Below are 23,917 nucleotides of genomic sequence, written 5' to 3'. Positions count from 1 at the left end.
ATGTATGTGGTTGGGGAAGTGATGCCAGAAGGATGGCCTCCCTGTCACCCCCCAAAAGCCTTCCCTAGGCTCTTGCTCAGGGTAGAGAGTGAGCCCTGCCCTCTGCTTTCTTTCCTTAACATTTCACCTCTTCCCTGAGGTCACCTGGCTTGCTACGTACAAACCTGTAGCCGCCACCAAACTGCTACAGGGGGAACTGTCTCTAAATAGTATTTTTAATTTATTGTTATTTTTAAAAAAGATTTTATTTATTTAGGAGAGAGAGAGAGAGAGAGAGAGAGAGCACAAGAAAGGAGAGCAGCGGAGGGAGAGGTAGAAGCAGGCTCCTCACTGAGCAGGGAGCCCGATACGGGACTCGATCCCAGGACCCCGGGATCACGACCTGAGCTGAAAGCAGACGCTTAACCGACAGCCTCCCAGGTGCCCAAACACTCAATCAATTTTTTTAAATGTGTTTTTTTTTTAATTGCGGTAAAATACACATAACATAAAATTCACCATTTTAAACGTTTTTAAGTGCACGGTTTGGTGACATTAAGTACATTCCCATGGTTGTGCAACCATCACCCCGTCCGCCCCCAGAATCTTTTCATCTCCCCAAACTGAAGCTCTGCGCCCACGGAACAGCTCCCACCCCCCACCCTGTCCCGTAGCCCCTGGCGCCCACCATCTGTTTTCCGTCTCTGACTGTGGCTCCTCCAGGGACCTCGTAGGTGGAGTCACACAGGCTTGATCCTTTCCTGACCGGCTTACTTCACTGAGCACGATGTCTTCAACAACCAAACTTTAAACGGAGCTTTTAGTTCATAATTAGGCTCTCGGCTTTTAAACCATCGTGGGGAAGGCCAAGGTCATTTTAACGCAAAGACGCCTGTGTAGCCACTATTCTCCAGGCACGAGGAAGGGTAAGCAATGGTCCAGACTGTCGTGTTCTATGTGGCTTTAGTAGAACAGGAAGCTGGGGTCTCTATCATCCGAACACGGTGCGTAGCAGGTTTTCAGACTATCTATGCAGGCAATGTTTTTTTTTTTTAAGATTTTATTTATTAATGAGAGACATACAGAGAGAGAGAGGCAGAGACACAGGCAGAGGGAGAAGCAGGCTCTACTCAGGGAGCCTGACATGGGACTCGATTCCGGGTCTCCAGGATCACACCCTGGGCTGAAGGCAGCGCTAAACCGCTGAGCCACCCGGGTGGCCCATGGCAATGTTTATAGTGACCGCTCTTCCCTTGCTACAGAGCAGGGACAGGCGGGGACACCAGCCTGGGCTCCCTACCTAGCACTCCTTCCCTGGGCCACCATGCCTCCTTTCTGCCCTAATGTGATTTTGGTCCCCAGAGTAAAGCTTGTTCACGACAAAGGGGACAAGGATGAAAACAGCAAAGACAGCTCGGAGTCCCTATCGAATTGCGATGGGTCTTGGAAGAGGTGTGTGGGGGGTGGGAGTGACATTGGCCTTGGTGCTTTAGAGACCCTGGGCCCGCCCCAGGGAAAGGAAATGCTTGGGAAGAGCCCAGGGGAAGGTGGGGGAGGGGGCTTTTTTTGTTTCAGAACATAGGTTAATAACAGACCTTCTCTTGGATGGGATGCACATGTCCGTGAAAGACCAACCTGCTGCAGATGGTACCTGTTGACACCTTGAGCCGTGACTCTGGAGAATTCTGCAGGGGGTTCCCCTCTGTCTGCGAGACCCCTCCTTTCCCTGCAGCTCTGATGGGTTGGGGGGCAACTGTCTCTAAGGCCAATAAAGTGGTAATTCTGGAGTCTCAGACCCATGGCCCCAGCGTGTCCTGGGCTCTCAGCAGCCCCACACTAAGGGGTAGTAGGCCCCAATCAGTTGTTATTCCGGGGAGTCATTGACTCCCCGTGAAGAGGTGTGTTTGCAGGCGAACCTTGTACTCCAGGGACAGTCTTGCAGATCCGGCCTGGTTAAGAAGCCTGTGGCCAGTCTGTCCCGTTCAACTAATACTGAGCCTCGCTGTTTGTGCCAGGTGTGGGCGGATGCTACAGGGTCACCGGGAGGACAGAGGTACCATCCCTGCCCCAGAGGAGTTCCTAATTTGCCAGGAGGCAGACCAGACCAGCTTTGGAGGCTGTCAGAACCAAACCTGATGCCTGGCTTTGCCACTCACCTCCCCCAGCCGTGTGACCTTGAGCTAGTTCCTTAACCTCTCTGAGCTGCAATTTTCATACATGCAAAATGGGGAACATAATGAACTGGCCTCACTGGGGGTCTTGTGAGAATCGAGGTAAGTGCTGGGCCCAGCACACAGTGAGCACTCAGCGACAAGCACTCACTGAGCGATGGCAGTGATGGTGGGGAGGCATGATGATGAAGGATATCCCGACAGAGCTGGGTGATATCTGGAGGTGAGCAGGTGTAGGGCTGGACGGAGAAGGACCAGAGCCTCAAGGGGCCAGAGCCCAGGCCCAGGAGCAGTAGAGCGAGAGGTTGGCCTGGAAAGCATCGGGGATTTTGAGTGACAGCTGAGTGCTCCCCCTGGTGTGGGGAGGGCAAGGCATGGTCCGGGGGGGGATGAGGACGCCCTAGCCTTTATGTTCCCATCCCTGTGTGGTGACTTAGCTCCATTTGGCTTCTTCCGTTCGTAATTATCTTTGAAGTCCAGGTTCCATACCTACAGCCACCGATGGTGACAAGTTTGGTGATAAAACACTTAAGGCATACGCTTTATCTTTTTTTTTTAAGATTTTATTTATTTATTTTTGAGAGACAGAGAGAGAGGCAGACACACAGGCAGAGGGAGAAGCAGGCTCCCTCGGGGAGCCCGATGCGGGACTTGATCCCAGGAACCCCGGGATCACACCCTGAGCCAAAGGCAGACGCTAACCGCTGAGCCACCCAAGCGTCCCCCACAGCATATGCTTTAAAGACAGTGGTGAAAGGGTTAGAGGAGACACAGGAGTAGGACAGCCCCTGGCTGCCTTCTGTGTGCCGGGCACTCACAAGAACCCTGTGACTCAGGGGTCCGAGCCCCATTTCACAGATTGGGGCACCCCTGTGAGGTGCAGACAGTTTCAGGAATTTGCTCCAGGGATGGTGAGCTACAGAGTAGGCTCGGGGGTGGGGGGACAGGGGCTTGAACCCCCATCTGCCTGATGTTGCCCCTTCCTCCCCGCTGCACTGCTATGCTCCGGAGGGCTTGATAAACAGGGGCTGGCAGTCTCCCTCTGGTCCCTCTGACTTTAAGCCCCAGCTCTCAGCTCATCCTGACATCAGCACCTCTGCCTTGACCAGAAACCCATGAACTTTGGCCAGTTAGCCCAGCTCTCAAGGGCCACCCGTTGGCCACCGGTGCTGGCCCTATACCCTGGCAGCGGTGCTCCAGCTGCGGGGCTGGCAGGGCCGTGTGAGCAGGGAGGCCTTCAGGACAGCTGTCCCCTGCTTGTTCGGAGAGTCTGGAGAATGTCTTCCCTTTGATCCAGCTCCTCTCCTCCCTCTCTGGCCTAAGCAAATACTCAGGACTTTAGGAATGACAGTTTATGAACAGAGATGTCCAGCCCAGAGCTGTTCATTCCTTGAGAGTAAAATATAGGAAGGGATGGAGGTGCCAAGAGAGGGGGCATGGCTTGGAAAAGATGCCTCCTCTGCCCAGCAAGTGACCCCTTGTGCCCTGCGTGGTGGCATAAAAGGGGAGGTAAGAGCTCGTGGGGGAAAGAGATGGTGAATCGAAGAAGCTCATCACGTGTCAGGGCTGCCTGTTACAATGAGGACAGTGACACCCTGCCGGGTCTGGTCCCCGCACCCCTGCCTTGTCACCATCCAGCCCGGCCGTGGGCCCTGGCAGACTCTCCGTTGCCCATCTGCTGGGGCTGTGCGAGAGCTTCCCTGTGGCTGATGGGGATGCATCCCCAAGAGGGATGAGCTGACCCCAGAGGGCTGTGAGGCTCCCGGGGCGTGGGGACAGCGCATGCTGATCCCCACCCCCCCTCCCTGCCCCAGACGCGGCCCCCAGGCGGCTCTGCTTTGCACAACTTCCAGCTTTGTGGCTGCTTGGAGCATTCCAGGGACATTCCAATTTCTGGACTGAGCAAAAGACTTAATATTTTTATCGTCCTGCTGAGAAGAAGGTTCAAAGTGCTCAGGTTCCCCAGCGAGAATCATTTCCAAATGTTTCCACAGCTCAGGGCACAAGGTTCTCACGCTGCTGAGGTGGCCGTGGGAGTCTGAGCCTCCCCGGTGCTAGCCTTTCCCAGGGCCGGAGGGAGGCTTTGGGGGTGCTGCTCATCCCTGGGGGCTTCCGCACCCCAGGCGGGGGCCGCGGCCCCTGAGAACCAGGGAACCAGGCCAGCAAATCCCTGGGTGCTCAGACCTTTAGCAGCTCAGCATCTCTCCGGAGGCGCTTCAAGCCCCGTCTTCACCACCGAGGGGGCTGCGGCTCAGAGATGGGACGTCGCCAGGCCAGGGTCACAGAGCAAGGATGAGCCGGAGGTGGGGTTGGAGCTGTGACCCCAGCAGCTCGTGCCCTTTCTGCTCAGCCCCGAAGCTGCTCTTGCCAGCTCTGTGCCGATGGACCGAGGACGAGACAGGCCCAGCCTGCAGGATATTTGGGGGCAGCCGGCTGCAGGAGTGGGGGCACCCAGCCAGTGGGTGGGCGGTGCTGGAGACCAGAGGGGCCGTGAGAAGCCCGAGGGTGACACCTCGGTGGGGGGAGGGCTGGATGGGCCCAGCTGGAGCCGGGGTGGCTGGGGAGCTGGGCTCGGCGGCTCCAGGGGTGTTGGGGGGATCAGCCTCCTGGCTGGGTCACACTCATGAACAACAGGCCGTACTTTACCTCTGACAGGTAAGGTCCTGTGTTTCATGAGCACTTGCCTTAAATTCAGGATGAGAACGAAGGAACGGGGGTGGGAGGTGGGGGGTGCATGAATGGGAACACTGGACACTGTGCCCCTTACCCTGCGGCTTCCTGTCCTGGGGCCGGGCTCCTGCTGTTGCGCTGGGAGCCCCGAGATGCCAGCCCTTTACCTGAGCCCCAGCCCCGTGGCCAATCCCTCACGTTCGGGGGGCGAGGAGGGGGCAGGGAGGGGACGAGGGGCCGGGTGGCAGCGGACTGGGTGGTATGTCACTCTTCACCAAACCAGCTTGGACTCACTCTGCCGGCCCAGGGGAGCCCCGGGAGAGTGAGGATGGGCCGGGGTACGTCTCTCGCTGTGGGGAGCAGCTCCGAGACCCCCGGGAGCCCTGGTTCCAGGTGACACCCCTCTTCCTCCAGCCAGCCTGGGGACTGGAGGGCCATTGTCCGTCTGTGAGTGTGCGCATGGGCCTGCTGCTTGACCCGTGTGGACCCTTCTGCTGCCCTTTTTGTGGACGGGGACGGGATCTTGTGCAAATCAACTGTAGGATGAGGACTGACGCCTTGCTAACTAGGAGCTTACAAAAATTAAAGCAGAGGGGCACGTGGGGGGCTCAGCCGGTGAAGCGTCTGCCTTCAGTTCAGGTTGTGATCTTGGGGTCCTGGGATCGAGCCCCATGTCAGGCTCCCTGCTCAGGCATCTGCTTCTCCTTCTCCCTCTGCCGGCCACTCACCCTGTTTGTGCTCTTTTTCTCTCGCTCTGTCAAATAAATAAATGTAAAAAAAAAAACTTTAAGGAGGAAACGCGGATGTGGCTCCCAGAAGCTGGTCTAGAAATGTTGGCTCTTTCCTCCTCACCCGAGGGGCTTGTGAGGCCTCCATTTCCATCCTGTCCCTGAGCTTTGCTTCTCCTCCCTGGTGTGAGCTCCCCACTCACCAGGCAGACCTTCCCTCAGGAGGGGACCCCCCTGGGTTGTTCTAGTGTCCAGTATCAGCCTGCTGGGAACCTCCTGGCCGCCTCCATCCCTGACCCTCGAAGGGTCATCTTGGTGTTACCTGCACCCCTTTGCTGCCCTCCTGACTCGTCTGAGCAGGGCTCCCCCAGTCTGGGCAAGGCCCCCCTCTGGGCAGGGTCCTCATCTGGTCAGGATCCCCCTCTGGGAAGGGTCCCCGTCTGGGCAGGGTCCCCGTCTGGGCAAGGCCCCCCCCTCTGGGCAAGGCCCCCCTCTGGGTAGGGTCCCCATCTGGTCAGGGTCCCCATCTGGGCAGGGTCCCCCTCTGGGCAGGGTCCCTGTCTGGTCAGGTCCCACTTTGGACAAGGCCCAACTCTGGGCAGGTCCCCCCTCTGGGCAGGGTCCCTGGAGCATGGCTTGAGCAGGGATTCAGCCTGGGGGAGCATGGATCCCCAGCATCGAGCTGAGCCCCCTGAATCAGGCCTGGATTTGGGAGATGTCGGGCCTCTCTAGGAAGGAGCGGGTATGAGTTCCAGCTCAGGACCCAGTGGGTTTTCAGTTCACATTTGTGGAGTGACTGCCGGGTGTGTCCAGGCCTATTCAGACCAGCCTGGCCCGTAGCGGGGGCCGGAGGCAATGGGATGGGGGCCACACATCAAAGGGGCCCTCACGTGGGCCCATGGCGAGTCACCCCCCGACCAGGCACCTTGCTCTCTCCCCACACAGTGGCCGCAGACACCGTCATGGAGGCTTGCTGTGCTGACGGACACCAAATGGCCACCCAGCACAGGGACTGCTCGCTGCCGTACACCTCGGAATCCAAGGAATGCAGGTACATGTGCCAGCGGCCACCGTTCTCCCCGCGTGGTGTTCCTTTAGCAGAATGGGGGAGGAGGGACAGCGTGCAGGCCACGTCCACTCACACTGTGGGAGGCGTGGGGGGTGACCCCCTCCCCCTTCCTCTGTGCTCCCAGGTCCTCGAGCGGGACTGGGCTCCCCCTGCCTGGCTGCCCTGTGGTGGCCGGGGCATCACTCCTGTCCCTGGGCCACAGAGCAGGGACGTCCAGCCTTGCCGGTCTCTCTGCCGCTGCTGGGCGCTGTGGCCAAGTCAGGTTCCTCCTAACACAAAGCGGCCTGTTGTGGGGTCGGGTGAGATCATGTGCCTGGCAAGTCAAAGTAGGGGCTGCCTTCAGACCCGGAACACACAGACGAGCCCCAGATGCTTGTTCTTCTCATGCAGCGCCTGGATCCACCGTTCCTCTTTCCTTAAATTAACTGAAGCTCCCTCCAAGTTTTGGGAGAATGTAAACTTAGGGTATGTGACGAAGATCGATGATGTTGATTGTCACCGTAAACGTAATAGTAAAAATAGTAGCAAGCCTGTACGAAGCGCTTCCTTTGCACTGTGTATTTGTTGCACGTTACGTCATTTAACCCTGTTGTTAATCCCAGTTTACAGATGAGCAACATGAGCTCCCCTAACCCCCCTGCACACACAGCAGGTAGTTGATGGCAGTAGGATTTGAACCCAGATCCGCTGGCCAGGGGAGCCAGCGTCAGGGAGGCGAGGGCACGACAGCAGTCCCTCGCTGGGTAGTTCGAGGTCTCCTCCCGTCCCAGGCTAAGCCGCACCACCCTCGGGGCCTTGGGGAGCTGGCCGGAGAACTGCCATGGAAAGAATGTGCAGGGAAGGCTCGTCCGCCTCAGTTCTGGGCTTTTGCATTTATGTTGGCAGCGAGCATCACGTGCAGTCTGCCAGCATGGCCGGACGATGTAAATCTTGATTTAGGAAATTCTTGAAAAGTCAAGAGCGTTATAGACCAAACAAAGGAAGAGAAAATGGGACACAAGGTCGGTTGAATAGAGTGGGAGGCCACGCAGTCAGGATGTGCGGGGCATCTGACGGGTGAGAGCCGGGAGCTCGGCTCCCAAGTGAGGCTCAGCGCTGCAAATGTCAGAGGGGCTGGTGCAAAGCCAGTGGTCAGCACCGAGCCTTCTGTTTGCTGACTGCCCATGAGGAACAGCCTGGTCCCCTGGAAGCTGGATGGAGCGGGGCTGGATTCCTGGCTGTGCCACCTGAGCCAGCTCAGAGCCTCAATTTCCCCAACTGGGAAAGGACTGTGATGCCATACTTTCAGGGTAGGGACATTGACAGAGGGAAAAAGCCAGCACCACGAAGCCAGACAGTGTGTCAGTCCGCCCGGGCTGCCATCACAAACACCACACAGACTGTGGGGCTTATGGTTTCCTAGCTCCGGAGCCCAGAAGTCCGGCACCATGGTGGGTGCGGGGCTGGTTCCTCCCAAGGCCCCTCTTCTGGGCCTGCAGACGGCCGTCCTCTCCCTGTGTCCTCGCAGGCTCGACCCTCTGTACGTGCATCTGTGTCCCGATCTCCTTTTAAGGCCCCCGGTCGTACAGGATTAGCGCCCACCCCAATGGTCATTCACCTTTAGTTACCTCTTTACAGACCCTCTCTCCAAATACAGTCACATTTGAGGTTATGAGGGGGTGAAGATGTCCACATAGGATTTGGGGTAGTACTCGGGGGGGGGGGACTCAGTTCAAGCCATAACAGGGAGCCACTATTATCAATACTTCTTGAAATCAGAGACTTTCAAAGTGAGGCATCAGCCAGCCGAACCTCTCCACGCCCAGGTGGGAGGGACTCAGGTCAGAGAGACCTAGAGGCTGCTGAGCCCTCCTTGTGAATTTGGATTTCAGTCATTACTAAATTTATTAGTGACTTCTTTTTTTTTTTTTTCTTAAAGATTTTATTTATTTATTCCTGAGAGACACAGAAAGGCAGAGACACAGGCAGAGGGAGAAGCAGGCTCCCTGCAGGAGCCCAATGTGGGACTCGATTCCGGGACCCCAGGGTCACAACCTGGGCTGAAGGCAAATGCTCAACCGCTGAGCCACCTGGGGGCCCCTATTAGTTACTTCTACCAACCAAAGTCTTTAATATGTTCCAGAGTTATCTTTAATCCCCAATGGGCCCCAAATGACAGAGTAGATACCTTCTTAGCTACACAGAAGGCATTGGTTCATGATCTATGTTTTGCTCAACTGTAAATTTCGAACATGCCTCAAGAGAAATCCTGACATGTAGGGAATACCATCTGAACAGCTGCATTTCTCCTCTCTGTGGGAGATGTAGCTGCAAATCCAGGCTCCCCCGACCCCCGACTTATTGCTGGAGTTCACCTGGTCACGGGGGCCTGCAGAAATCCTGGTGGGCGGTGTACATTTCTGCATCACCATGTCCTCAAAACGTGTTCTTGAACTCCCAGGACACCACTTACGGTCCCTGATGGGCAGTGACCAGCATTTTGTTTCACGGAGGCTCCAGGAGGCTGGTTGCCTCGTCCTGGTGAACTCAGGGGCCAGGACCCCTTGATGAAGTGTTAGTATCAAGCTGCCTGGCTCTCACCGGGTCGCCGTCTGCTCCCCATTCAGGCCTCCCCTGCATGTTTTCCCCTTTGCTCAGTTAACACAGGGGTTTGAGCCCCCACATCGTCTGTAGAGGTCAGAGGCCGAGCCTGGGCTGTTGGCTCAAAGGGAGATGTCATTCAGGGTGGGATGAAATAACAGAGGCAGGAGAGCCTCCTGGGCAGAGTCGGGGGAGGAGGTCCTAGGGGCTCGGTGGGGTCGGCTCCCCTTGGTGGGGAAGCAGAGACCCCAGAGGACCTCAGAGGAGCTGAGCCTCCTGCATCCGTGGGCTCTGGCCGAGTGCCTTCAGCTTCTGCTGGAGCCTCTAACACGAGACACACTTGGGGGGAGGCAGGGGACAGCTGCTCTGATGCTTCCCCAAGGCGCACGTCACCTTGCACCCTGCCCTGAACTAAGGGCCAACGTTCCTCAGTATCTAAATGTAAAGTTGTGGGACGCCTGGGTAGCTCAGTGGTTGAGCGTCTGCCTTTGGCTCGGGGCATGATCCTGGGGTCCTGGGATCGTGTCCCACATCAGGCTTCCTGCGGGATCCTGCTTCTCCTTCTGCCTATATCTCTGCCTTCTCTCTCTCTCATGAATAAATAAATAAAATCTTAAAAATAAAATAAAATAAAATAAATGTAAAGTTGCCTAAAACCTCGGGCTGAATGTAGCCCACCGACCTCTCAGAGGAATTTGAATACGCACTGAATCCAAGGCTGAGGTTTTTCAACACAACTGACGCACCCGATGCCTTCGTTTCTTACTCGCAAACATCTGCACCTGCTAGGTGCCAGGCACTGTGCTCCAGGAGACGGGGATAAATTGGGGAACAGAAAAGACAAAATCTCTTCCAGAGAGGACACAGATAATAAAGTAATAAGTTAATTATATGGTGTGTGAGGAGGTGTCCTGTGTCGTAGGAAAGGAAAAACGGGTACGATAGGCAGGGTCTCCTCCTGGTTGGGGCAGGCTGAAGATTGTAGACGGAGTGGTTGGGAAGGCCTCACGGAGGCGGCACATTGGAGGCAGAGCTTGAAGGAGGCCAGCAAGTGAGCCAGGTGGGATTTCAGGCCAGGTTGCTGCTCCGAGTGGCCGGTAGCTCAGGAAGGCTGGGGATCTGCATGCCGCTCTGCAGATGCCCCACGCCAGGCTCCTCCTGCCACTGGCCACACTGGGACAGGGCCTAGGAGCCGCGGCCGCCGGAGCCCCTCGGTGCAGGAGGCTGTTCTCCACCAGGCGACACCGCTCCGGGTCCCCGAAGCCTCGGCGTGGGCCTGGCACACAGCAGGGACACAGTCAAATTTCTTTTCATTGCAGTGAGATACACATAACATAACTGAGCATCTGAAGCGGTTTTAGGCATGTGGTTCAGCACGCTCAGGCCAGCCCTCGCTGCCACCCATCTCCAGAAGGTTTTCATCTTCCCAAACCGAACCTCCATCCCAGCACCCGGCCACCCCCATTCTCTTCTGTCTCTGTGATTTTGAGGACTCTGGGTTCCTCACCCAAGTGCACACATACGGCGTTTGTCCTCTCGTTACTGGCTTATTTCACTGAGGATGATGTTCTCGGGGTCCATGCATGTGGTGACAGGTGTAGGATCCCCTCGCTGGTTCAGGCTGAGTCGTGCGCCACCGTAGGGACGGACCGCATTCGGCTCAGTGCTCATTGCTCAGTGGACATGCGGTTGCTTCCGTCTTTTGGCTGTTGTGAATGATTCTGCCATGAATATGCATGTGCAACTATCTCGAGTTCTTGGTTTCAGCTCCTTTGGCTGTTTACTCACGAGTGGGATCGCTGGATCACATGGCAGTTGTGTATTTAATATTTCAAGGCACTACCCTAGCGCTTTGCATGGTGGCCACTCCCAGACAGTGCCTGAGCCTTCTGATCCTCCCTAACTCTGCTTTTCTGTGCAGCCACTGTCTTTGAACATGCGCAGACGGATGCCCGTCTGGATGCTGTTGCTGGCAATCTGGTGGTATACCTATTATTTGTAAATTCACCAAAAAGCACGAATGCAGTTTGTGGTATCACAAGCATAGGCGAGTCCATCCTAGAGCCCCAGGTGGTTCTGGAAGCACATGGGAGGCCAGGTGCAGAGCTCCAGCCCCGCAGGGTGGAGGTGGGGGTAGGACCGGCTGAGAGGCTGCTGCTCCCCCGGGCAGGGGAGCCTGGCTGGTCGGCAGCACAGCGAGGCTGGGTACCCCATTCTCTCTGGACTGGCGTGGTTGGGCGGCTCGTCCCGCCCTTGCTGACGTTGGCTTGGGTCTGGTGGGAGCCGTACCTGGGCCTCACACGCACCTCCTGCCCGCTCACCTGCCGCGGCCCAGCCTGCCCTGCCCGGAGCTGTGTCCAAGGATCCAATTTTGGCAGGTGATGGTCCTTCTGCCGACACTAGCCTTTACGCTCGGGCGTCCTCTAGTTTGCAAGGACCTTCTTTCCGGAGCCCCCGGCAGGGCCAGGACATGTGGACGGCCCCGCGTCACGGTTGCCACCGTCCCTCGCTGCGTGGCCTCAGGCAGCTCCTCCACCTCGGGAGCGATTTCCTCTGAGTCTGGAAGAGACAGATGAGTGGTGAAGGGTGAGGGTGTCTGGTCCAGCGTCAGCAATCGGAAGGGGTGGCTTTTTAACTGGGTGGGAACATTTTGTAGGGCAACACTCAGAGACAGGAATCGGGGTCTCCCAACTCCACCCCCAGACACCACCTGCTTCGGTCTTTCTAATTGTACGCTTCTTGAGCACCTTCTGTGTGCCAACTATTGTGTGTATGTGTGGGAGCGAGGGTGTGCACTGTGTGTAGGGATGTGAGTGCATGGCAGTGTGTGTGCACACAGGAGCAGCATGTGCAACAGTGTGTGTGTCCGCACTGTGTAGGTGTGTGAATACACGGGAGTGTGTGTGCACCAGTGTGTGTGTATGCACGTGCATGGGAACGACTGTGAGCACTGTGTAGGTGTGTGAGTGCACGGGAGTGTGTGCGCACATAGGAGCATGCATGTGCTCCAGTGTGTGTGTGTGCACGTGCATGGGAGCGAGTGTGAGCACTGTGTGTAGGTATGTGAGTGCATGGGAGTGTGTGCATATCGAAGCATGTGTGTGTGCACGAGTGTGTGTGCATGTGCATGGGAGTGCACTGGTGTGTGTGTGCGTGCACGGGAGTGTGTGTGCACTAGTGTGTGTGCAAATGTGTGTGCCCTAGTGTGTGTGAAAGTGGGAGTCGGTTGAGAAGGGGAGGTGCCAAAAGATGACAGGGCCCCCATCCCTGAGGGGCGACTGCTCCCAGGCCCTGTGTGCCCCCCGCGGGACCCCCACCCTTCCGGGCCCTGCCCTCAGCCCGGCCGCCCTCCGCCCGCAGGATGGTCCAGGAGCAGTGCTGCCACAGCCAGCTGGAGGAGCTGCACTGCGCCACAGGCATCAACCTGGCCAACGAGCAAGACAGCTGCGCCACGTCACACGGGGACAACACCAGCCTGGAGGCTACGTTCGTGAAGGTGAAGACCTGTCCTGCCGCCAGCAGCGCCGTCCCCAGTGGGAGGCCTGGCTGCCCTCCTGCCTGCACCGCCTGCCCAGGCCTGTCCTTTAGAGCAGCAGGAGGGCCCAGGGGCCTGTCTGGTCCCCCGCCCCCTGCGGTTTAGTCAGAAAACCCTGGATGACACCAGGGAGATGGGGAGGAAGGGACCCAGCCTTGCCCCGAGGACCTCCAGTGCCCGGGCTTCCAGCAGGAAGACTGAAATTAGGGCAGAGGTTACCTGGGCTGGGAGGGGGGAGGGACCCGAGCCTCTCCAAGTTCAAGGCAGGCCCTCCAGCTTTCCTGCCTGCCCGGAGCCCAGAATGGTACCCCCTGCCCTCCCCTCCACCGTCCGTACCCCCCCCTGGCCCCCCCACCCCGGTCCACCGGGGCCTCTGATAACACGGGGCCTCCATAGCTGCCCTAGAAGAGAAGAGGGAGGTTCAGAGAGGCCCACGCTCCGCAGTGGCCTGGCTGAGGTAGTGTCAGGACCGGCAAGGGCAGGCGTCCGGCCAGGCAGGGCCCGGCGTGGGGTCGTTGGGCCCAGGGGGAAGCGAGCTCTGCGAGGGTGATGTCATCCATCCCGGGTCCGCGCCGGGCCCCTCAGGGCCTCTGTCCCCGTGGAAGGTCTGCGTCCTGGCGTGAGGGAGGAGGAGCCCCTGACCGCTTCCTGGGGCCTGCAAACCGCACATTCACTGGGCTGTCCCGCCCTCACCACCCACTGAGAGAGAAAAACCAGGCCAACCAGGAGGAGCTGGACACTTAACCTGGTCAGCTGGGAGCCTCTGGAGGTGCACTTCCAGGAAGATTTCCCATTCCCACTCAGGAAGGCCAGGAGCCATTTCACGGAGTGTGAATGGGAATGAAGTCTGGATTCCTGGAGGGGGGTGTGGGGTCCTTTCTGGGGATCCTCTCTTCATGCAGACTAGGGTGGAGGGGGCTTCCGCGTGGGGAGTCGGGGGTCCGGAGCCCCTCCACCCACCCTCAGCCTTTGGGGGCCTCCATGGGAGGAGGCTTCTGGTGTGAGGGAGCTGGGTGGGGTGAGGGCAGGGAGCGCTGGTCATAGAGGGGGACCCCGGAGCCAGGAGCCAGAGCGTCCAGCGGCCGCCTCCCCGGGCAGGGCCGGGGCTCTGCAGACACTGTCTGCCTGCCAGACAGCTCTGCCCTTGTCCCCAGACTAGAAAGAAAAGGGAGGTGGAGAGAAGGCTTGGAGTATTCTAACGGGAGAAGAAACAGGCCACTTTGGCAGATGTGTGATTTGTGTTTCCGGGAAGGATGACTCATGCCCTGGAAGGTGGAGGCGGTAACTGATGCCTCCCTCTTTCTGGCGGGATGGAAGCCCCATCAGCCCCCACGGAAATGCAAGCAGAGCCCCACCTCCTGGCTCTCCCACTCTGGACCTTTTGGAAAGTTCTGTGCCTTTCCATGGATAAGACAGTAAGGACTGAAATGAGGCTTTTCATAAAGCAGGCTAAATGCCGTCTGCAGAACTCAGGCATCACTTTCAGGATCACTGGGGGTCCAGGTGACGGACAGTGACTCTGGGCAGTGACTCTGTCCCTCGTTTGATGACTTGTCCTGAGGGTCTCGTGCTTTTCAAATGTGCGATGCACCTCCTGCTGCCCAAACCACCTGAATCGGAGGGAAGAGACCAGTGCATATTCATTTTTGTGCGCCTGGGGGAGAAATCTTAGCCCCCACACAAGGAGTGTACCTGCAGGGGGCTCTTGTGTGACCCTCACAGGGTCCCTGTCATGGCTAATTCCTCCTGGAGGTGTATGAGCCAGACAGAGCAGGGGTGTTGAGTGGGACAGGCTGGTGGTGGGGCATATGTTGGGTGCACCCCCTTGAAGGCTGCTCCCAGCACCAGGACCTGTGAGGTTTGGGGGCCAGCACGCCCCGGGCTCGGCCTGCTGAGCTGCTTGCTGCCAGCGTTTGGAAGAGATAGCCAAGCCCCAGCAGTGTCGTTGTGCAGGCCGAGTGGATACTGGGATCCGAGAGGCCGGGGGGCTCTGCTGTGTTGTGTGGCTTCTCCATCCGGTGTCTGCCTGTGTTTGCAGAGGTGCTGCCACTGCTGCCTGCTGGGGAGGGCGGCCCAGGCCCAGGGCCAGAGCTGTGAGTACACACTCATGGTCGGCTACCAGTGTGGGCTGGTCTTCCGGGCGTGCTGCGTCAAGGGCCAGGAGACAGCAGACTTCGCCCCCGGGGACATTGGGGACCTCCAAGAAGCAGGTAATCTCCCCCTCTTCTCCCTTTCGGGCAGTGCATTAGTCGGGGTTATCCTAAAAAACCCAAGAGGATGTGTGTAGATATATATACGGAGAGAGAGGAAGATATTTATTTTAAGGACTTGGCTCACTTGTGGGGGCTGGCAAGTCTGAAACCTGCAGGTTGGGCGAAAAGGCCAGAGACCCAAGGGAGAGCTGTTGTTGCGGCTTGAGTCCAAGGGCCATCCGGTGGCGGAATTCCTTTTTGCTTGGAGGACGTCAGTCTTTCTCTGAAGGCCTTCACCAGATTAGACGAGGCCCACCCACATCATGGAGGGCAATCGGCTTTACTCAGAGTCTGTTGATTTAAATGCTAATCTCATCTAAAATACTGTCACAGTAAACACAGACTGGTGTTTGACCAAATATCTAGGTACCGTGGCCCAACCAAGTTAACACGTAAAGGGAACGACCACGGTGGTGTGCGTACACACGTTGACCGTTCGTTGCCTTAACTCAACGGAGGCTGGTTCTAGCTCTCCGAGCAGTTTCATGTTGGTTACCTCCTCTGAGAGCCACGGCCCTGGGGTGGGACCGAAGGCTTGGGATCTGGGATCTGACAAATCTGGGTCCATGTCCCTGTCTTGACATGCATTTTAGGTAAACTAACTTATGCAGACCTCAGTTTCCTCATCTGTGAAATAGGGATAATTATAGTCCTGCTTCATATATGGGAGAGTGAGTGTAAAGCGTTTGGGGTGACTCCGTAAATGTTTGCCTTCACGACCTTTCCCGGTCTGTCCCACGGCCCCGGGCAGCATGGTGGCTGGCGTTGCTCCCATTCTGCGGATGAGGGCCTGGTGCTTGAGGTCACTTGGTGACACACACAGGAGGGAGGATACTGGCCCTCCGCCCCCTGGCCAGCGCCCTTTCTCTGTCCGTCTGGTGCCAGTGATGTGTCGAGAAGAAGCGGGGCAGGGGTATCACTCATTACTAGCCGGCTGTGCTCTTTCAACTCGTACTTATTGGTGCGTGACCCCAAGAACAGCTTTAAGGGTGCTCCCAGCTGTGCGTCTACCACCCTCCATCTGTCCAGGGCCAAGATGAATCCTGAAGCCTCTGGCCGTGGCTCAGTTACACGATTCAGGAAACTTCTTGTCTGTCTAATAACCTCTTTCTCTCCTGCGGTGGTTTCCGGGGCCGTAATGGAGATAACCCTGGAAACTTTGTGGGATGTGCCGTGCCCCGGGCTTGCCCTGTGACTTTGGGCTCCTTCCCCGCTTCCCACCGTGGTGGGTAAAGGGCAGGAAGGCCTTTGGATGGGGGAGCTCACAGACCCGTGCTCCCTGTGTCGGACTGTCCATCACCCCCGCCTCATGACCCTCGTGGCTTTGTGGCCCTGGGTCGAGTGGACCGAGTCTCTCTTTGTTTTTAATTTCTCATGGATGCCGTGGGGCTGATTTCAGATATCTCAGTCGGAAAGAAGGCCTGGAACCACATTCTGGCTCCCTCCTTGACTTTTGAAACCAGGGATGACATTTTCACTTTAAACAAACCCAAACTGTTCGTCCTGGTGGAGAATTTCTCCTGTGTTTCTGGGGAGGATTTTTGTTGATTTATGTCTTGTTTCCATAACGATCTCTGAACTTTTTTGCAGCTCCAGATGTCTTATTTCTCTGCTGTCTTCTATCTGCCTCAATTCTTGCACCAGACTTTTCTCAAAGGCCCTGTGAGGACTCCCTGCCCTCCCTCCTCGTAGACACAGACATGACTTCCTTCCAGGAAGGTTTATCGCGGGCCTACTGTGTGCTGCCGTGGGGCCACACAGAGGGTCCCCAGATCCCTGCCGGCCTCTGCCAAAATAAGTAGAGGAATTCAGTGTAAACCTTTAGGAACTTGTATAAGCACATGATAGCGTGACTTAGGTCTGTTTCATCTACGTGGGGGCTAAGATGCCCATTTCCATTACTTAGTTTATCTGGTAATGCATTTATATTACAGGTTATCAGAGTATTGGCTTAAGATGGGGGAAAGAGCCCTGTCCCTTTACCGCAGAGAGTTTGGGAGGAACCGTGCTGGGACATGGACTGGTTACCCCCAGTCTACAGACCAGAAGATTGAGGCTGGGGAAGCCCATGTTCGAGATTTGCTTTCTGGCAGGAATGGTGGTGTCTGTGCCAGGCTTGCTGGCTCCCACAGATCACCGTGCAAACCTCGATGGCCTCATCACTCTGGCGAGAAGTGGCTCCTTGCAGGTCCTCCTGGCGGACGCCCCCAACCTACACCTTGACCTAGACCGAATAATGCCTCAAGCGAGCGAGGAGTCCCCGAGCTGAATAACCTCAGCAAAGGTGCTCCCAGCCCCCTCACCTGGGAGAGCTGATTCACACTCTCAAAGTCTTTTGTTTAGTTCCTGGCCAAGTGAAAAGTTTATGTAGGGACCATGGCCGCAGTTTAACGGCCGGAAAAAAAAATGCCTTGTACATCATGTATATAGGTTACTTCCCATTGAATATTTTTAAAGGTTTTATTCATGAGAGACAGAGAGAGAGAGAGGCAGAGACACGGGCAGAGGGAGAAGAAGGCTCCCCACGCGGGACTCGATCCCAGGACCCCAGGATCACGTCCTGAGCCTAAGGCAGACGCTAACCGCTGAGCCACCCAGGGGTCCCTGCCCTATTGAATTTTATAGCAGAATTGCTAATGTTTCTTCTTCACGATGTTTATTTCTCTGGTGTGGGTGTGTTACACTCTCACTGAAGATACAGAAAGCAGAGGGAAGAGGACATGACACTGGGAGGAATATTGTTTCCATGGTTTCCATTAGGTCGCATTTCCTTTCCTTGTTTTTCTTCATCGGGGTGCGCTCTGATTTACGCTTTCCCACCCAGGGCTGTCGCATCCTGCTGTCAGCTCGTGACTGACTTGTGATCTCTGTCACCTTCGCTTGTAGAAGGGTCTTCCACTTCCCAGGGCACGGCTTTCGGGGATTTGCAGGGATCCCTCCCACCCTTGGCTGATGTGAGCCGAAGGGACTAGTTCTCTTCCTCCAGAACTAAAGTGGAAATCCATGCTATTAGATCACATCAGGGTACCCCACTGCCCCCCGTACCCTCACCGTCTCCCGGTGCCCTGTTGAAGGCTCTGCCGAGTGCTCGGCCCACAGAGCAGAGCTCGGGCCCCTGTCCGAGTGCACCCAGTGAGTCCCTGCTGATGCCCGGCTACTTCGCAGTGCATTTCCTGGGGCTCCGCAGACTGGGGTTGGTGTGGGGGGAGCTTAAGCAACAGAAATGTTCTGTCTCCCGGTCTGGAGGCCAGATGCCCCCGATCAAGGTGATGGCAGGGCTACGTCCCTCTGAGGCCGCAGATCCAGGCTGGGCTCTTCTGGCTTCTGGTGGCCTCGCGTGCTCCTTGGCTGGTGCATCTCCTGCCTGTCTTCACGTCATTGCTCCTCCGTGTGTGTCTATCTCCGGTTTCCCCTTTCTTTCTTTTTTTTTATTTTTTTATTTTTAAAGATTTTATTTATTCATGAGAGACACAGAGAGAGAGGCAGAGACACAGGCAGAGGGAGAAGCAGGCTCCCTGCAGGGACCCTGGTGTGGGACTCGATCCCGGGACCCCAGGGTCACACCCTGAGCTAAAGGCAGCCGCTCAGCCGCTGAGCCACCCAGACATCCCTCCTCTTTCTCTAAGGACACAGACACGGCCTCTCGGACCCCACCCTAACGCCCCTTAGCTCCGTCCTCTGCAAACAGTCTGCTCCAGGGAAGGGTCACAGCCATAGGTGCTGGAGGTTAGAGCTGCACCATCTTTGTGGGGGGAGACCCCATTCAACCCATGACAACAAGCCTTTACCAGGTGCACCGTTGAAGGTCTGGGGGCCGTGGCTGCATTTGCTGAAATAGGCAAGTGAGGCAGGTTGCCTGACCCCCATGCCGTTTGGGCACCGAGCTCCCCAAATGGGCACAACTGCCTGCTATTTATAAGGAGGGGGAGTATTTATTCCGGGTTTCTGCAGAAACGAGATGAGACACCGCGTTTGGGTAAATGTCCCTTTTGCCCCTCTTTCCCCTCAGCCAAGATTTCGGAGATCGAGGAGGAACAGGAGGACCCATACCTGAATGACCGCTGCAGAGGTGAGGCCCTGGTAACCGTCCCCCACCCCAGGGGACACGGCACTAATCCCACTGGGAGCTTGACCTCTCGTTTCACTCGGGTTCTCCTGGGAAGAGCCCTTTGGCTTGGAGTCCGCTGAGGTCCCTCTGCCCCATCCCCCCGGCACTCCTGGGCTCCCCACCTCCTCCTTCCCTCCAAGCCTGGGACTGGTGGGTGCACAGGGAGGAGGCCACGCGGGAAGTGGGCATCACAAGCCTCCCCACTATGGCGACCCCCTAAACACAGGCTCCGGGGAGGGGGACCATCTGGGGAGGGGTGAGTATTGCTTGACTTTGTGTCCTGGAGCCCCAGCAGTGCCAGGGACCGTGTCCACGTATCCGTGTCTCGCAAGGGAGACGTTTGCAAACGTAAAGTGAGCACAACGGGCCTGGCAGATTTGTTTTTCAGATGATAAAACTTTATTTCTCTTTCCCGGAGCATTCCCACATGTCTAGACTGGCAAGTCGTCTCCAAAGCTTCATTCGGAGCCTTGCCCTGCCTGTGGTTGGAGCGTTAATTGGGAGCCAGTGTAATCACAAAATGATGTGGTCAGCGCACAGGGACAGTTGGCACAGGGGCGGGGTGGGGGGTAGGGGTGGGACTGGTGGAGGGCAGAGAGCCCAGAAAGCTCCCTGGGGGTGTGGGGGTGGGTGGGAGGGTCTTCCTGGGGGAGGAAGTAGCTGGTTTGCGACGAGTGAGGGTGGACGGAGATTTGGGCAGCAGGAGCGGAGACGTGCACACCCAGACCCACCGCAGCTGGTGGGCCATGGTGCAGGGAGGGGTGCGGTGGGGGCAGAGGGAGAGGCTGGGGAGGCGGGCCGGGGTCATCGGGCCCCGGGCAGTGGTCAGAACTGTGGTAGCGGCTCTAGTTGGTGGAGGTTTGTCCCGGGGAGATCTGCTCTTTGAGCATCACTCAGCTGCCCCGTGGGAAGCATGGGTGGAGGGGAGGTAGCAGGGCCACCCAGAAGGCCATCACAGCTCACCTCTGCAGGGAGAGGGGCCTCACGGGACTGCCCCTCTGTGTCTGTGCTGGGCACGAAGCCAGCAGCATCGCTGGCTTCTCCGCCTTGTCCCTCCCAGCCTCACTACAACCGGCAGGGATGGCCCTGCATGCCGCCAGCTTGTTGGACCAGGGCTCAGACCTGAAGCAGCAGCCCTGGGGTTTGCCCAGGGACCGGATCCTGGGGGTCTCCCATGAGAGGGGAGGGGGTACGAGGCCAGAGAGGCTGGGCTCCACGATGGGGAGCCTGCCTTTGTATGTTGTCCACCCTGAGTGCATTTGCTCTGGCCCAGTCCAAACAGAACCGGAAACCCAGAAGGTCTCTGGTGTGTGTTGGGCTCCTGGCTAACATTCGCTCTGATTTGCTCTGATCCCAGGCGGGGGGCCCTGCAAGCAGCAGTGCCGGGACACGGGCGAGGAGGTCGTGTGCTCTTGCTTCGTGGGCTACCAGCTGCTGCCTGACAGCGTGTCCTGTGAAGGTAACGGTCACTGAGCTCCAGCGACAGCACAACGGCACGCAGCCGCACTGGGAGCCTCGGCCTCCGATTGACACCTGGGCAGGCCCCACTTGGCGCACGTCGGGGCCCCATCTGTGGGTGAAGAACAGCATTCCCTGGAGTCTACAGCGCGTGGCGCCCAGCCACGGCTCTCCTCCAGGAACATATGAATACAGTGTCGGGAAGGAGGGTTGGCTTTGGGGTCTGACCAGGCTCTGGCCCTCAGCAAGTCCCTCAGCCCCTCTTGAGGTGGGGGAGATGGAGGCAGGTGATCGCTTCTCCTGGGGGAGGCCTTAATGATCACATGACTCCAGTTCGGGGCCTGGCATGTGTTTAGCAGGTGCTCAGAGGGAGCAATAGATCTGAGACATAGCAGGGGGAGGATGCCATTGGTAATGAGTGCCCAGGACCCCTTCCATCCCGAATATGCACGTGGCGGAGGGCACTTCACAGATGCTGGGACCCAGTTGCCCCATGCTTCTGGTACATTCCTTTTGTTAAAGCTCAGGGGGGCCATGGTTCTGGCTGGTTACTCCTGCTTTGCCTCTGTCTCTCCTAGATATCAATGAATGCATCACGGGCAACCACAACTGCCGGCTCGGAGAGTCCTGCGTCAATACGGTGGGCTCTTTCCGCTGCCAGAGAGACAGCAGCTGTGGGACTGGCTATGAACTCACAGAGGACAATGACTGCAAAGGTATAACATGCTCCGAGCCTACACACCTCAGCTCCCCAGGAGTAGATAGGATGTGCTGCTAAAGGCAGCACCGGGCTCCCCGGGCTCTGGGCTCCCTTGGCGCCCCGGGGCCCCAGGACTTCCTGGGGGGGCACTGGCCAGCTATATTGTTAGTAAAGATTTACCTTCTTTACTGTAAGGTTGAGTTAATGACAAGGGTGAGTTTGCACTTCTGAAAAGGTTCAGGGCAGGATCATTTCAAAACAAGAGCAGAGGTGAATTCCAGGTGCTCACATGGACTTTCTACCCACCACGCAAAAAAAAAAAAAAAAAAAAAAAAAAAAATTTTTTTTTTTATACAACAGCTGCCTTCCATCTGACTCCAGGCTTCCTTGAAGTTCAAAGCATAGTCTCTTCCGCTGCATAAAAACATGACATTTCTGGCTGCTGGCCTTTTCCCCACCAAGCCATAGATGTTATTTGGCAGATAAGGCTTTGATGAGGATCTATTAGAACATAGTTTTCTTCTGAGGGTTTCCAGCCCTTCAGAATGACAAAACCACTTGTGTGAACATTCTGGTTGAGTTACGAGGGTAGCTCAAAAGCCAGGCACACCCTCCTGACGTCTGAGGGCCTTTGGGCCGGCTCACTTTGCTCCACCCTCGCTGGGCGGCTTGGGCCCTGAGAACCCAGGGACCCAGCCAGCTGAGTATACACTTTTGAACATTTGACAGCCACGAACTTCAGGGGAAGAGCAGCCAACATGTCTGATCATGACAATCCCCATTGTTCACATTTGAAAAGTTGTGACAATTTCAGAATGAATAAGTTTATGGGGACCGCGTTTATTGCCACTAAGATCATTGCTTATTATCTAAACTAAACATGCACTTAACCTAAAGTGCAAAAAAAATCCCATATACTGCCAGGAAAATGCCTGGGTTATTTATTATGTAACAGAAAGTTTGCCTCATAAGAGCCTTGGGGGAATAAAGAAAAAAAAAGAGTTTTCAATCTTTAGCATTGTGAGCACTTATTTGGCTAACTAAGGCTCTTTTTTTTTTTTAATTGTGACTTCTCTATTGGAATGTTTTGGGTTGTAGTCTGAGTAATGAGCATTGAAAGAAGAAAACTTTCTTGTGATTTTTAAATGTTGTGAGTTGCTTCTGGCAGGACTCTTGCTAACAATTTCCTTTTTTTATGATGTACCAGATATTGACGAGTGTGAGAGTGGTATTCATAACTGCCTCCCCGATTTTATCTGTCAGAATACTCTGGGATCCTTCCGCTGCAGACCCAAGCTACAGTGCAAGAGTGGCTTTATACAAGATGCTCTAGGCAACTGTATTGGTAAGACACTCGCCAGGGCTGCCAGGGTCCCCCAGGCCGGGCAGACGCTCCGGTGCTGGGCCACGTCTCTAGAACGTGGGGGGCTGCCGAGCAGAGATCACCAGGCATACCCTCTAAGGGGCTGGGGAGCAAATATTTAGGCCACGTGGGCCATCTGGTCTCTGTTGCGGCTACTCGGCTCTGCTTTTGAAGCTGGAACTCGGCCACAGATATGTGAACGAATGGGCCGTGCTGTGTCCCCATGAAACTTCATATATAGACACAGGGAGAGAGGCTGGGGTCGCCCCAGTGCTAGAATTAGGAATTCAATTTTAGAGTCACAGACACCTGGTTTAAGATTTTTTTTCTTTTTTAAATTCATGAGAGAGACCGAGAGAGAGGCAGAGACACAGGCAGAAGGAGAAGCAGGCTCCCTGTGGGGAGCCCAATGCGGGACTCGATCCCAGGACCTGAGTCAAAGGCGGACCCCCAACCGCTGAGCCACCTGGGTGTCCCAGAGACACCTGGTTTAGAACTGAATGACGCAAAGCCATTTACTTCCTTCCTCTGACCCTGAATTTCTGTCTTTATAAAATGGGAATAATCATATCTGCCTGCGAGGCTTGAGGCAAGGATCAAACGAGATGGTTGCGAAGTGCCTGGGATATTGGCTGTAACGAATACTCCGTATTAGTAGTCAGGTTCCCAGAGGTGGTGCAGAGAAGAGGCGGAGCTGGGGGGGCTGGGGCAGGGGCGCAGGGAGCCGGTGTCTATGGGGCCGGGGTGTCAGCCGGGAAAATACAAACGCGGCCTGGTTGGATGGTGGGGATGGTCGCTCGACAGCGTGAACGTAGTTAATGCCACCTGTCTGCACTGTTAAAAATTGCAAAGATGGCAGATGTTATGTCTCCCCACAAACACACACGACTACTGTGTTGATGTCAGAGGAAGACTGATGTGGAATGAAGGAGAATCCGGTGTGGATGCTGTAGATTAGTGGACGCGGGAGGGCGGGGAGCTGGGTGGACACGGTGCCTGTGCTGCACCCGGCAGGTGGCTCCTCTTCCTCCTGGACTCACCCCGGCTAGCCACCTGCTCCGTCACCGTTTGCCGTGGGCATTTGCGTCCAGATTGGCCGGCCTGGCCTTGGCCTCTGCTCAGCAGAAGCTTCTAGGTCCTGAGAGTGGCAGACGCCACCAGTTAGAACCCAGCCTCCCTGGCGCTGCCCCGTTACCCGCCCCCCACGAGAGGTTGGCAGCTCCGTGACCGTGGGATGGGGGGCTTCTGTCTTAGGTCCAGCCCGTCCACTCTCAGAGAAATCAGTATTGATTTTTTTTGTTGTA

General features: G+C 56.5%; 1 protein-coding gene across 5 annotated transcripts in view; it reads left to right on the top strand.

Moving 5' to 3' along the window:
* The window catches only part of FBLN1 (fibulin 1), a 117,220-nt gene that overhangs the window by 44,168 nt on the left and 49,135 nt on the right, over positions 1 to 23,917 (top strand). For 4 of the 5 annotated variants that reach the window (XM_035696264.2, XM_035696263.2, XM_025456542.3 and 1 more), the window contains 7 exons: positions 6,494 to 6,599; positions 12,558 to 12,693; positions 14,771 to 14,942; positions 18,994 to 19,053; positions 20,450 to 20,551; positions 21,129 to 21,266; positions 22,458 to 22,595. In XM_035696264.2, the coding sequence (XP_035552157.1) occupies positions 6,494 to 6,599; positions 12,558 to 12,693; positions 14,771 to 14,942; positions 18,994 to 19,053; positions 20,450 to 20,551; positions 21,129 to 21,266; positions 22,458 to 22,595 (852 nt within the window). Of the gene's footprint in view, positions 1 to 2,188; positions 2,253 to 6,493; positions 6,600 to 12,557; positions 12,694 to 14,770; positions 14,943 to 18,993; positions 19,054 to 20,449; positions 20,552 to 21,128; positions 21,267 to 22,457; positions 22,596 to 23,917 lie in introns of those variants that run through there. The other variant, XM_035696267.2, reaches the window with a different exon arrangement.

This window comes from Canis lupus, chromosome 10 (assembly GCF_003254725.2).
Source record: "Canis lupus dingo isolate Sandy chromosome 10, ASM325472v2, whole genome shotgun sequence".
NCBI classification, from domain to species: Eukaryota; Metazoa; Chordata; class Mammalia; order Carnivora; family Canidae; genus Canis; species Canis lupus.
This window is presented reverse-complemented; position numbering and strand designations above follow the sequence as displayed.